Source organism: Furipterus horrens, unplaced genomic scaffold (genome assembly GCF_987537825.1).
Source record: "Furipterus horrens unplaced genomic scaffold, mFurHor1.1.pri manual_scaffold_4, whole genome shotgun sequence".
NCBI classification, from domain to species: Eukaryota; Metazoa; Chordata; class Mammalia; order Chiroptera; family Furipteridae; genus Furipterus; species Furipterus horrens.
Window position 1 is genome coordinate 188183995 of NW_028327174.1, and position 13835 is coordinate 188197829.

General features: G+C 43.7%; 1 protein-coding gene and 1 pseudogene across 1 annotated transcript; one reads left to right on the forward strand and one right to left on the reverse strand.

Moving 5' to 3' along the window:
- Positions 1–429: 429 nt before the first annotated feature.
- On the reverse strand, positions 430–1921 carry LOC150013596 (ribose-phosphate pyrophosphokinase 2 pseudogene; annotated as a pseudogene).
- A 4078-nt stretch (positions 1922–5999) lies between these two features.
- On the forward strand, positions 6000–12856 carry ATP6V1G1 (ATPase H+ transporting V1 subunit G1). The gene is made up of 3 exons (XM_090274627.1): positions 6000–6196; positions 9826–9926; positions 12559–12856. Exons 1-3 carry the CDS (start codon positions 6115–6117, stop codon positions 12730–12732), a joined length of 357 nt encoding a protein of 118 aa, XP_090130753.1. The 5' UTR covers positions 6000–6114; the 3' UTR covers positions 12733–12856.
- Positions 12857–13835: the final 979 nt, after the last annotated feature.

A 13835-nucleotide genomic window follows, 5' to 3' on the forward strand; every position in this document is an offset into this window, starting at 1 on the left:
CTCGTTTCATACAGGGTTTTACTCAAATGTGCACAGGCATTATCATTATAAATCTACATATAAGTCTTTATCCTAAAGCCACCTTTGGCAACCCTGAAATAGATAAATTAAGAAATTTCAGAATGGAATTATATACTTGAAAGTTGTGGCCTCTAAATATTGACAGGACAAAGGAAAAAGTCACCAATCTGAAGAAGTCAAGATGACAGAAAGAATTATGATTTATGACAGTGCAAAGATCAATAACCACCGCCCTCCCCCCAAACTGGACATAAATGGTCTTGAGCTATACAACGGGGAAACAATGCATCTTGGAGGATTCAAAGATCTGATGCTTTTGTGTTCTAATTGCTAAGTTCTAAAGCTAAAAAGTCAGATAAGAAAACACTAGTCAGAAGTCATCAGGCTTGCTCCACTCTCCCACTGGATTTACAGCGGGAGGTGGCTGAAAAGGTAAGACTCGTATTCACCGTTGTGGTCGTGTTACAGAACCCCTGGGCTGCTCCAATTGGAAACAAACCCACGGGGTCTTTAATTAGGGGTCCGATTGCCCGCCGCCAAAATTACGACTCTGAATATTATATTTGAGTGAAAAGAAAAATTATTTAACAGTTACACATATTCTTGCCTCCCCTCTACCAAACCTAACCAGTTTTGAGGGGGGGGGGGTCAGAAACACCGTTTCCCTACTTCCTAGGCACAGTTCAGCTTTACCAGCAGCTGCCAATCACTCAATCTGATTGGGGAGGTCCTTTCTGTGCTGTGGTGCCCTCCAGCTCTCAATGCAGGACCACTTGGATTCTCAGCCTCCTTGCGAACTGTCTTCTTTCTGTAAACCGCGTGGATCTCCTCTCCTTCTCCAGAGCACCTCTGCGAACACTCACCAGCGAGGGAGATAGCCCCAGAGCGTGCCCCCGAGCGTGCCCCCCCTAAAGTGTTCGCAGCTGCCTATATATCCCTGACTGCGTCCTCTGACGGTGGGTGTTGCCAATAGTTCTGACCATTGGCAGAACCCCACGAAGGCTCTGTGTGCTTTCCATACCATCACCTGGTTCAAGACTCCTCCCATCCACCTGAGGCTTTGGATGCATTAAAGCAATTTACATAATGAAAGACACCGGCCATCAGCCTCAGGCATGTGGAGGCATTCTGAAAGCTGCTTCCTTCTCCCCATCCCCCAGCCACAAACTCCGGGGATTTCTGGACTCCCCTGTTTCTGTAACAGTCGGGTGCAACACCTTGGCCAAGATCATTGAAATGTCAATAACCTGGATCTTGGAGCAGTGAATCATTTTGTCCTCTTGCAGAATTGTGTGACAACAACAGCCTCAAAGGAGGCACTGTTTATTCTGGAAATAGCCAGCCCAGAGAAGATCCCATTGGTAAGGACAGCATAAACTTTGGTGGCTATGGCCGAGAGCAGCTTGTCTGCAGCATGGCAGATTGTGCCATACGTGTTGGCCATGTCATCCATGATGATGGTCACGTGGTCCTTCACGTTGCCCACCTTCTTCGTCTCTTTGTGAATCAAGGCAAACTCCATGTTCAATCTGTCTGCCATTGATATGACCCTTTTGGCTCTACCCTCATTGGGGAAATGATAGTTCCTCCAATCCATGATGTTCTCCCAAATCCACTGCAGGACGGTGGGCTCTGCGTACAAATTACCCACAGGAATGTTGAAGAAGCCCTGGATCTGAGAAGCATGAAGGTCCATGGTGATGATGTGATTCGCCCTAGCAACCGAGAGCATATTGGCCTCAAGTTCTGCAAAAACTGGAGCATGACTCTTGTACTTTTCATCTTGGTGGGCATATGGAAAACACGGGATCACTGTGGGCACCCTGAGATGGAGGGAGCAGAGGCCCTCCAGGCTGCAGCACTGCAGGAGCAGGAAAGCGCGGCTGTCCCGGGTGTTCATATGCTAGGTTTGATGAAGAGTGGGAAGTCATGGAAAAACGTGATAGGACAAGAGGGCTATGAGCTAAGTGGAGTAAATGGGGGGAGCTTAGTAAGGTCGTTTGTTCAGGTTCATCTTGGCGTTTCTTGTTCTTGGAGATAAGTATACTCCTTTCCTCTGGGAATAGGAAGGGCACATCTCACATGAGAGTCTTATGACCAGCTTCAGGGGAAGGTCGTGGCATTTTCACTGTATGAGGTAGTATAAGTACTCTAGAGATGATTTAAAGCGTATCAGTGGATGTACATAAGCTACGTACAAATACTATGCCACTTAATATAAACGACTTCAGTATCCTTAGGTTTTGGTATCTAGCAGGGAAGGGAGGTCTTGGAACCAATTCCACACGGATGAGGGGGGACTATATATGGATTAACTAATTTAATCCTCACAATAACCTTTTTATCCTAACTCCATTTTTAACATAAGGAGCCTGAGGCTTATAAAGAGTAAGTAATTTGCTCAAGGTCACCCAGCAATGACAGGTTGTCTAGTTTCCTTAGCCAAGGCAGGGGGAGACCCCACTCCCCTTAGTCACTGTTGACCTGGGGCCTTGAAGTTAGCGCTTGCTCCTTCTTCTTGAATTCCAGCTTGTTTCTGAACAGCCATACCTCAGAGTGCACCCATTATTTTCTTAGCCTTGCTAATACCTTTCTGTATCAGGGGAACAAGGGATCCACTCTGTACCCTTCAGATGGCTTTGCAAATCTTCACTTTGGCCGGCTGGCTGAAGACTTCAAGCCTTCCCTGGGAGGGCAACTGCTTCCCCCTCATTCCCTGCTTATTGTGGGACCTCTCCCCAGTGTACCCAAGTTCTGACAACAAACACCCACTCTGATAATTACAAAATCCAAACCAGTCTGGAAATTTCTGAGAACAAATTGCCTAATGTTTCTCTCTCTACACAATAAACCTTTGAAATGCTGTGAGGAAAAAAAAAAAATCTGGAATTTGAAGATATTTGGATGCTTTGAGGGAGCTGGCTGTTAGAGGAACCCTGATGTGAAGGCTTTTGTTAAGTGGAGGACCAGATTTGTAAATCAAACAATTACCCCCTAGCCAGCTAAAAAAAAACAGCTTCCATTTCCTGGCACTTAACCACAGACTAGAAACTGCAAGGGTTTCACATCCATTCTCTCTCTTTTTTCTTAACAGCTTTATGGTGATATAATTCATATACGGTATCATTCTCCCTTTAAAGCATACAATTTGGTATTTTAAGTATATTCTTAAGGTTGTGCAACGATCACCAATTCTGGAACATTTCCCTGATCCCAAAAAGAAACCCCATCCCAGTGAGCAGCCACTCCTCATTCTCTCTTCTGCAGCCCCTGGTTAGCCAATAATCTGCTTTGTATCTCTAAAGATTTGTCTATTCTGGACAGTTCATATAAATGGAACGGTACAATATATGGTCTTCTGTGTCTTGCTTTCTTCACCTAGCATGTTACCGAGGTCCCTCCACATTGCAGCATGTATGAGTACCTTATTCCTTTTTACAACCAAAAAATGTTCTATTGCATGGATATGCCACATTTTATTTATCCACTTACCAGTTGATGGGCATTTGCGGTGTTTCTTCTTCCTGGTTATCATTATTTCTTTTTTTTTTTCCTTCTGTGTACTACAATATTAGTGATATTTCCTTTTGTGTGGTTTTTATTTTTCAATTAGTTTGCTTTCAGTATTATTTTATATTGGTTCCAGATGTACAGCACAGTGGCCAGTCATGTACTTTACAAAGTGTTATCCCTCATTATTTCCAGGACCGGCCTGACACTATACCTACTTATGACAATATTATTGACTGTATTCCCTATGCTGTAATTTACATCCCTGTGACTATTTTCTAAGTGCCAATCTGTACTTCTTTTAATCCTTTCATTTCTTTCACCCAGTCCCCCAAAACCCCCTCCCCTCTGGCAACCACCAGTCTTTTGTGTCTATGAGTCTGTTCCAATTTTGTCTGTTCATTTATTTTGTTCTTTAGATTCCACATATAAGTGAAATCATATGCCATTATCTCTTTTAATCCTCATATCATCCTTAGAAGTGTATATTACTCTCCATTGATTGATTTAGTAAATTATGTTTTCTTAGAACATCAAAAATGACAAATCATTCCAAGAATTCATTGAGTAGACTTAAAAATCCCAGAGACCAATCAGAAGCAGATTCTTTTATTAGGAGAGTGTAACCAAGAAGAAACTTCATTTCTTTAATATGACCTTTTCTCCTTTCTTTCCTTTTGATTCAAACTGACCTCATCTAGCACCTTGACTCACCAGCCTCTTTCTCCCCAGCATACAATGAGGTTCTGATCAATAGCAAATAATCTTAGGAACAAAGCCTTGAGTCTACTAACCACAGAGACAGTGTTTTGGTCAAACTATATAGAACATCTAGGCCTAGAAAAGTGGCGATGAAGTGACGTCTTGGCTGACGTCAGGACCAGATACACTGATCAACTACCCCCCCCACCTTAGCACCAACCAATCAGTAGAGACCAAAAAGACCCTGATCTCGACCCTAACTTCCTTAGTTACCATGATTAATGATATCCCCCCATATAATCCATCCCCTGGAAACCATTCAGAAACCAAGTCTTTGAGCATTAGCTCACCTGTGACTCCACGTAAGGGACACTTTCTAAAAATAAACCCTTACTTTCTTTGCTGCAAGCTCCTGTTCACGTATTTTTTGGGCTTTGATGCACACAGACAAATGGAGCCCTTTACCCTGATAACAAGAGTTCTACTAAATTTTAAGTCTCCTTTCCAACCCTATCCCTAACCTCCATCAATTGAAAATATCCTGAACCATAAATCCAGCTCCTCCTCGAGTGCAGAGATATTTTTCCATGAAGAAAAGTTGTGGCATTATCTCATGTTGCCAGCAGTTGAAAGACTTGAAGAGTTCATCTGGTCCTTTCCACAGCCCACAAGATTCTAGAACAGCGCAATGGGTCAGGTGTTCCACCTCGCAGCCCTGGCGAGATGCTTATATTCTGACAGTTAATAGGGGTCTACCATTAGGCAAGTTACTTAACCTCTCTGAGTTCAGTTTGGTCACCACTAAGATTAATAACACTACTTCGAAGCTGCTGTCAAAAGTAAGTTAAGTGTTTAGGACAGTGCCTGCCATGTTTTATATCATTGGCTTCCTCTGTCTCTATTCCTGGTAGGGGCTGGCTCTGTGCCCAGCTGCCACCCCCCAATCCACGCATGCTGGGCCCTGTCTCCCAAATCATCACAGGTTTCCCCCTCCTACCCCCACTGCCATCCAGCCCTATTCTTTCCTGGTTAACTTCTCAGTTTTTTGATTCCACTTTAAATGCCACTTCCTTGGGAGGGCCTTCGTAGACAGGGCCACATCCCCCTCTCCTTATTCTTTCTCGAGGCATCCAGCATTTTCCCTTTATTATCCATCACAATTTGTAATTTCAGCCTGTTTTTTTGCCCACCTTGGCTTGCTCTCTGCTGTATCCTCCACACCTATCAACAGTGCTCTAGGATCACAGCAGGCATTCATGAAATATTATACTTACGGATATAGTTCAATCCTTCCCAGAACTCGGGCTCAGAAAAGGAAAATGCCCTCCCCCAAACCATTCCGATTAGTGGCCCACTTGAGCCCAAGTCTCCCACCCCATTACCAATCCAGACACCTCCCAAAGCCTGGCAAGAATTTTCCCAATCTGCCTCCTACTATATTTGAGTTCCAAGGAAAGTTCCAGAAAGAGGGGAGACTAAAGCAATATGCAGAGAAGGGTAAAGTGACTTGGCTTGGCCCCCTCCTCACTGGACCTTAATGTGAGCATACTGTAAAGTGAAGATCGATGGCAACAATGACGTGGCGGGGCCGCGACAAGGACAGATGCAGCGCAGCGATCGCACAGCCTGGGCAGGGACACCGGAAGACGTGAAGACAAATCCTGCGCCGGCGCAGCCGAGACGCGCCGCTCTTCCCTCCTTTGCCCCGCCCCTTTCCGCTAGTCACGGGACACCAAGGGCAATCAGCTGACCGCGCGCTGCGGCGGTCACGTGGCAACAAGCGTTGGGCGCAGGCGCAGATCTTGGGCAGTTGGGCCCGCTGACCGTGGGGCGGAGGAGGGGATTTAGGCCGCGCACCGAGGCTTTCGGGCCACCGCCGTCATGGCCAGCCAGTCGCAGGGCATCCAGCGGCTGCTCCAGGCCGAGAAGCGGGCCGCTGAGAAGGTGTCCGAGGCCCGCAAGCGTGAGTTTTCGGGCGAGGTGGCCGGGCGGGGAACAAGGCCCGGTAACAAGGCCTCGCCTCGGGAGGTGGTGGATGGATGAGGCCCGAAACCCTGCGGGGCGGAGGGGTGGTTGCACTCTGGATCTGAGGCTCTGGAAGGCTTGCTTCTAGGCCGACTGGAAGTTGCGGGATAATGGCTCGGGCGTGGAGACAGCAACGGGTGGGCGTCTTTCTCGGTGTCTGGGAGGCGTGTGAAGTGGGTTATCCAGAAGGAATTCATGGTGTTTCCCCCTCCGCCTTGCTCCTTTGGGTGCTCCGTCTCAGTGAAGGGAGCCGCCCTCTACCCAGCTGCTCAGCCTAGAAACACAGAGCCCTCTTGGCCACGTCTTCGTCGTTCACCACCTCTAGTCAGCCGTCAGGGTTTATATAGCTGTTCATTTGTACGCCGTTCATACCGCCAGCATCTTACTCCAGGTCATCAAGTTCTCCGAGGCTCTTAGAGGAAGCTAATTCGTTGCGTCCCGAAATGTTTTTTAAAAATGGCGGATAGGTGCCAAGCGGGATGCGCGATGTGTCTGTGGCCTCCATCCTCATGGTATTTAGAATCCCAGTGGAGGAAGCAGGATGGGTAGGTTAATTGCAGGTGAGGCGAGAGCTAGAGTTGAGAAAGGCGAGGTTGCTCAAGAATGGAACAGGTAGATCTAATCTCGATGGATGAGTGGAAGAAGTGTCCACTCTGCCAGTGCATTCTCACTGCAGTTACTCATCCTTCTGAAATGTAAATATGACCTTCCCACCCTCTTTACAGCCAACAAACGTTTAGTGCCTGCGGAATAAAGCCCAAATTCCTTACAAGGGCTGTGGAGTCATTTCTGGGTTTCCTGCTTTCTTCCCTGGCGCCACAGATCCTCTACTCCAGGTTGTTGAATCACTCTGATTCCTGCATCCTTTTGTTTGCTCCGATCCCAAGAGGTTTTTCTGTTTCCTCTGTTGGTTCTCTAACCCTTACTCTTCCTTCAGACCTCGAAATTGACGCAGCAGTTCTTCTAGGAAGCCTTTCGGGACTTGACCTTCTCCCCTCATACTAGGCTAGGAGTCCTTCGCAGGTGCTTGTTGCTGTCATTGCAGTGCAGTGATCTGTGTCACTCAACTACACTTCTGGAGATCAGAGACAGTGTCTAATTTCTGTATTCAGTTTACCATCTGGTGAGACCGATATTTCTCTCCCTCTTTTACAGATGGGAAAAATGGGGCGCAGAGAGAAATGAGTTGACCATATCTTGGGAAGCAGCATAACTAAGGTTTAGAGGCCTCCTTTCTTGTGCCAGGTTAAAATACTAAGAAATACTCGTCTTAGTAATTCCCTGGTGTTTCTCTTAAAGACTCACACGCTTACACCCAAGCACATGGCTCTTGTACTTTGAGTTAGGGGTTGTGAGACACTGTATTTCATAGGAAATGCTTTCTTCGAGGGAGCTGGTGGTAGGAACAAGCCTTTTAGTCTTGCTCTGGTGACTGGAAAGTTTTGTGTTCTTCACAGAATAGTTCTGATTGTGCCCTTGATGCAGTATTTCCAGAGTGACTTCTCATAGTCCTGTGATGGCTCGTCAGTAACAAGTTGTGTCTGTTGGGAAGCATGTGAGAATATTGGGGGGAAGTGGAGGAACACAATCTTGGAATATGGTAAGAATAATTCTGAGTGCCTTGGAGAAATGGGTCCTATTTTACACCTTTCTTTATCCCATCAAACCTGGTGCAGGCGCTGGTTTATTTCAAAAGCTACATCTTTACTGAATTAATTTGTTTTAGAGAAGTTTGTGGCTAACATACAGCTCAGAATTTGCAATAACTAGGAATAGAAGTATTGCGCAGAACTACAGCTTGAAAAAATTACTGCCTTTCTTGATCTGTAGTTAAAATTGACTCGCCCAGTTAGGAATTGGGAAGAGGCAATACATGATGTGGTAAAATGCTTCAGCCCAAATTTTTCATGAAAATTTTGCTTTGAACCATAATTCTTTTTAAAAAATTGTGTTACAGTTTATTTTATTGGAGTGAAAACGAACTGGTTCCCATATGTAAGGCCCATGAAAAACAAGATTGAAAAGAAATGTAATTTCCTGTTCAAATATTTATTTTAAAGATTTTATTTATTTCTTTTTAGAAAGAGGGGAAGAGAGGGAGAAAGGGAGAGAAACATCACTGTGTGGTTGCCTCTCACATGTTCCCAAACTGGGGACCTGGCCTGCAACCCAGGCATGTGCCCTGACTGGGAATTGGACCAGCGACCCTTTGGTTCGCAGGCTGGTGCTCAATCCACTGAGCCACACCAGCCAGGGCCAAATATTTATTTTTAGTTTTCAGAGAAGGCTATCAAAACTGAACATTGAATATGTTTGCTGAGAGGCAGAGAATGTATTAACTTAAGGGATTAATCCAGGGAACCATGGGAGTTGGGAGTGATCAGGAGAGTGGCAGTATTGTGAAATTATGTGGAGCTATAAATGGGCCATAAATGTTATTTGTACATTGTTTGTTTGGGAAAGATCTTCGGCTGTGAATATAGCTGATGAGGAAGGGAGCATGTAGAGCACTGGGGCACAGGTTGTTTTGTGCGTAGGCCCCAAGTAGTACTAAAGTAAGTGCATACTAGCAGAAATAGTCTTTGGGTGCTTAGAGCTCTCCTTTTGATTGTTTTGGACTTGCCTCATGGAGTGTTGATGTCCTGAGGTCATTGGGGTCCAAGGTTCTTTTTTAATCAGGAGACAGAAGGTTAAATTTAATTTATTTCATCCACAGGGGTTGAGTGGGATTTGGACAATTGATATACAGTGATGTATAATAAAGCTTAGTTTCAGATGCAGGATGTTTTTTGCTATGGATTAAAGAAATGCTCAGATTGATTGCCCAGAACATTCTTTTTGGGTATCTGAAAAGTTTGATCAGTGGTCAGAGAATTATATCTGTTGGTTGGTCATAGGGTCTGTTTTTATACAGGGTCTGGCAGAATCTAGAGCATTTTTCCAGCTGTGTATTAAACTTGTCTTTTCTTGAAATCAGACCACCTGTGTCTCCTCGCCTCTTAGACGCTTGTGCAGTCTTATTGTCCACCGCTGTCCATTCAGGATTCCTTCCCAATACCACTTTAGTTACTTAGCCCTTTAGTTTCCAGTATTACATCATCTGTGTCATTACTTAAGAGGTTAGGCTGATGTCCCCTGGGAGCATATTAGTCTCCTTGCTAAGCTTCTAAGCAGAACTCCAGTTGTAATCAACATAATTAGGTGTTTACTTCTTGGGAAGAGGACGCGTTCCTTAGATGGATAATGTTACCCTTTTGATGTTGGTTCTTAGTGGTTGAGATTGCGTGAATATTCTGACATATTCCAAAATTATTTTCCATCGTTTTTACAGTCTGTAGTTACATAAGGCAGTCCTTTTTAACTGGTCACTTTATAGTTAAATGAAGCTTGTAAGAGGCAGGAACCTGTAATATTAGTTAGCTCTGAATTCCCTCTCTTCCATGCATGTCTGTTGGGACTGTATCTTAAAACTTTTAAAAAGATTTATTTTAGAATTTACCATCTTAGTCTCTGCTTCCTTTTCTTGTCTTTTAACCACTTCCTGATGTAGCTTTCTTTTGAAAACAGGAAAGAACCGGAGGCTGAAGCAGGCCAAAGAAGAGGCGCAAGCTGAAATTGAGCAGTACCGCCTGCAGAGGGAGAAGGAGTTCAAAGCCAAGGAAGCTGCGGTGGGCCCCCTTTATTTTCATTATGGCTTTAGTTTCTTGAGGCTTTCCTCTATCTTCTCTTCCCTCCAGGCCCTCAAAATACCCAGCATAGCTTGGTAATTCTTACTCTGGTTGAATTTTAAACTTTTGGTTATTGTATGTTTTATTGGATACTCAGGCCAAATCTCTTCTGGTGATCAATTTTTAACAAACATTGAGTCCTAGTCTTCAGGTATTCAGTCGTTTAACAAATATCTGTTGAACAGTTAACATGTGCCAGGTCATGAGCCCGATGCTAGGGGGTGAGCTGTAAACAGAAATAGACACGATCCTTGCCCGCGTGGAGCTTAGTTTACAGACTGGTGGCCAAGGAGACTCAGTAATGAAATGTAAGATGTGTAAATCCACGACTGTGAAAAGTGGGGCAGAGATACACAGATCACACAGAGCCCCACTTTAGTTTAGATAAAGACACATACCAAGAGTATAGGCTAGATGGCCATTCATAAGATGCATACTGTAATAGTATAAAAACACATAATAGAGGGTACAAAGGAAGCAAGGAGAATTCTCGACAGAGGAAAGGCTGGAGAAGAACTTTTATCAGGACTCTGGATATAAGTAACAGAAAAGCAATTTATACTGGTTTAAACAAAATGGAGTTAATTAAAAACCCAGGTGAAAGGCTAACTTGATTTTGATCCAGAAGCTTTAATAATAATGTGAGGATGCTGTTTTCACCTCTCAACTCTGCCTTTGGCTTTGTGGGCTTCGTTCCCAAGTCTACATTATGGCCTCTGCTAGTTCCAGGGTCACATGCCTCTTAGCAGTAGGTAGCAGAAGCTTCACTCATCTTTGCATTGGGTGGTGACGGTGTTATTAAAACTTAAAATGTTTCTCTGACTCTTACACTGTGGCAGAGTGGTGCTGTGAGTCGTCAGGCTACCCGTAGAAGTGGGTAGAGGTACTCCGTCGGGGCAGCCATCTTCTCTTATTTCCCATCTCTGCTGCTGTTGCTCACAGAGGCAGGGTCAGCATCGTGCTGTGAGCTCGCACTCTTGGTTATTCTAGCAGTGTTCCATGTAACTTCTTTTGTTCTGGGTGCTGAGGCTTGGCGTATCGTTTATGTTCATAGACTAGACCTGGTGGGGTATCCCCCTCCTGAGTAGGGGTTATGGACTTTTAAAAAGTATGACTTAGCCACTGAGCTAACTATTATGAAATGCCTCAGGGTATTCCTCTAAAATGAACAGCGATAGTATAGGGTAAAGAGCCCTAGGTTTGAATCTGGATGTGCTCACTCTGACCTCTTTGAGTCTTGGTTTCCTCGTCTGTGGAAAGGGCGGTGATAGCTTCCATAGGTTATGCGGGAATAGGTGACATGTGAGAGATGCTTTGTAAACTGTCGTGTTATGCAAGTAGAAAGGGATTTAGTTGTTAACATATATAGTGAGGTAAGAACAGGTTAGGTGATATAAAGGGTCGGACACAAAAAAGTTATGTCTTCAAGAACCTGATAGGTCATGTTCTAATAATGTAGGTACAGCAGTTAACAAAAAGCCAGCCATGCCCCAGCTGGTCTCAGTTGGTTGGAGTGTTGACCCACAAACGGAAAGGTTTCTGGTTCGATTCCCAGTTAGGGCACATGCCTTGGTTGTGGGTTCAGTCCCATCTCTCCAAAATCAATTAGAAAAAGTCTTAGGGTGAGGTTTAAAAAGAAAAAAAAGAAAAAAAAAAAATTAGCCATACTGTGACGGCAGTAGAAGGTAAAAGCAACTGTAGCGATCAATGTTTGTTAAATGCGAATGGAGACTGAAGGAGTAAGATAGTAAAACATTTAAGCAATTAAATGGGGAAATGATGAGAAGTTAGTTTCTCTCCCACCCAGACCTGTAGTTCTCAGAGACAGTCACTGTTAATCGTGTCTTATGTATTCTAGAATATTAATATTTGAAAGAACAGATGTTATGTAATCATAATACCAGCGAATCTGCTGCTGAACTTAATAGCCAAAACATTAACCAGCAATGGTGAAACTGTATATCCCTCCTGAATTGCATCCCTCGTGCCTTTGTTAAACACACAAAAATAATAAACTTATTTTAAGAGCTTATTTAAAAACCACACAAGGAAACTCATACACAAACCACACTGATAACCACTCTGTATCCTGCTTTTTTTCCCGTAAGTTGTGTATTTTACAGTTCATTTCGGATCACTATACACATGTACCTTATTCCTCTAAATGGCTAAAGTGTGCTCTGTAGCGTAGGTGCACCATCATCAGCTGAACCAGTCTTCGGTCCTTGGGCCTTCAGCTTTCTTCCAGTCTTTGGTTAAGGCTATACATTAGAGTCTAGAGAGATGTGAATGTGTTGCTCTCTGGGATAATTTCCTAGCAATATAGATGCTGTGCAGTTTAAGGTTGGCCACCCAGTGTGACTACATCAATTTTTGCTCCCATTAACTCTGGGAATGCCAACTTCCCACATGCTCTACAGTCATGAGGCTCCATTGCCTACTGCTGATTGTTTGTATTGGTTGATGAGACTGGGTTTCTCCAGAAGTACGAAAGTTGCTTACTGAGTGTTGTTCCTGGCTAACCAGAGTATCATCCTGACGTATCCTGTGTGTCATTACTCCCCGACTTCAGGCTCTGGGGTCCCACGGCAGTTGCAGCACCGAAGTGGAGAAGGACACCCAGGAGAAGATGACTGTTCTCCAGACCTACTTCCAGCAGAACAGGGATGAAGTCCTGGACAACCTCTTGACCCTTGTCTGCAACATCCGGCCAGAAATCCATGAGAACTACCGCATAAATGGATAGGAGAAGAAGAAGGAGCACCTGTTCCGTGGATTGGCATTTTAGATGCCTTCATGGAACATGAAGCTTTTCCCAAGCTTGAGTTATATTATTGTGGAAAGGCATTAAATTATTTCTGTGTATTACATAGTAGGTCCTTTTTACTTTTTGAGAACCAGAAAATCTAGTTTCTTTGTGTAAAGTTAGAGCTTATCCAGAGATTTCATCTTTTTACCTCCTATTTCTTAGAAATTTAATGGGTATCCATTGTCTTTTTTTTCTATGCCTTTTGCTCAAGCAACATACATGTATATGATGATATTAATTTTTTCTTTCTTAGATATAATAACACTTTTTTTTTTTTCTTAAAGAAAGAAAGGGATTAAATTTTTTTTCCCTAAAACTTTCTTGAAGGTCAGGGGCTTTATCTATGAAAAAGTAGTAAATAGTTGTTTGTAACCTGTGTAAAGCAGCAACCAGCCTTAAAATAGTCCTTTCTGGCTAAGGTCAGAACAATGAATACTAGTATGATTATTGGAGCTGCTTTTAGAGTCTCTTAATCAATTACTAGCTGATAGAATTTAAGAACTGTTACATGTTATTACTTGCTGTACTGATAATCATTTAAAAGTAAAGACTCTTTGTCATGCATTTTTCCCCTCTGGTTCATTCTTTTTGGAAATGCAAAATGTACTTTGACCCAGATGTTTTGCACAGTTTCCCTGAGGAAATTAAGTTAGCATGTGTATTACACACACATTCCTGTACATACTTAGAAAACATTCTTGGTCTGCATCTTAGCAAGAGGGAAAGAATCACTTGTCATTTCACCCCACAATTGTTTTGAAAAGCAGCAAGCAACTAGTAAATCAGCAGTTTGCCTTTCTCTCGAGCACCCTGTGCTGAGGCAGCCTTTGACAAGTTATCAAGAGTATTTCTTTCCTGGTTGTATAAATGGTATGTGTAATACCTATAGGAACTTCACCCTAGCACTTAGGAGTTGAATGCCCTGTAACCTTCTTTTAGTTGAAAATCTAGGGCTGCAGAATAATTTTTGGTAGGTAGGAACAGTTGAAAGAGAACATCGTGCAATTTCCTTGTTCTGAAACAGTTCATGAGAATTAGAT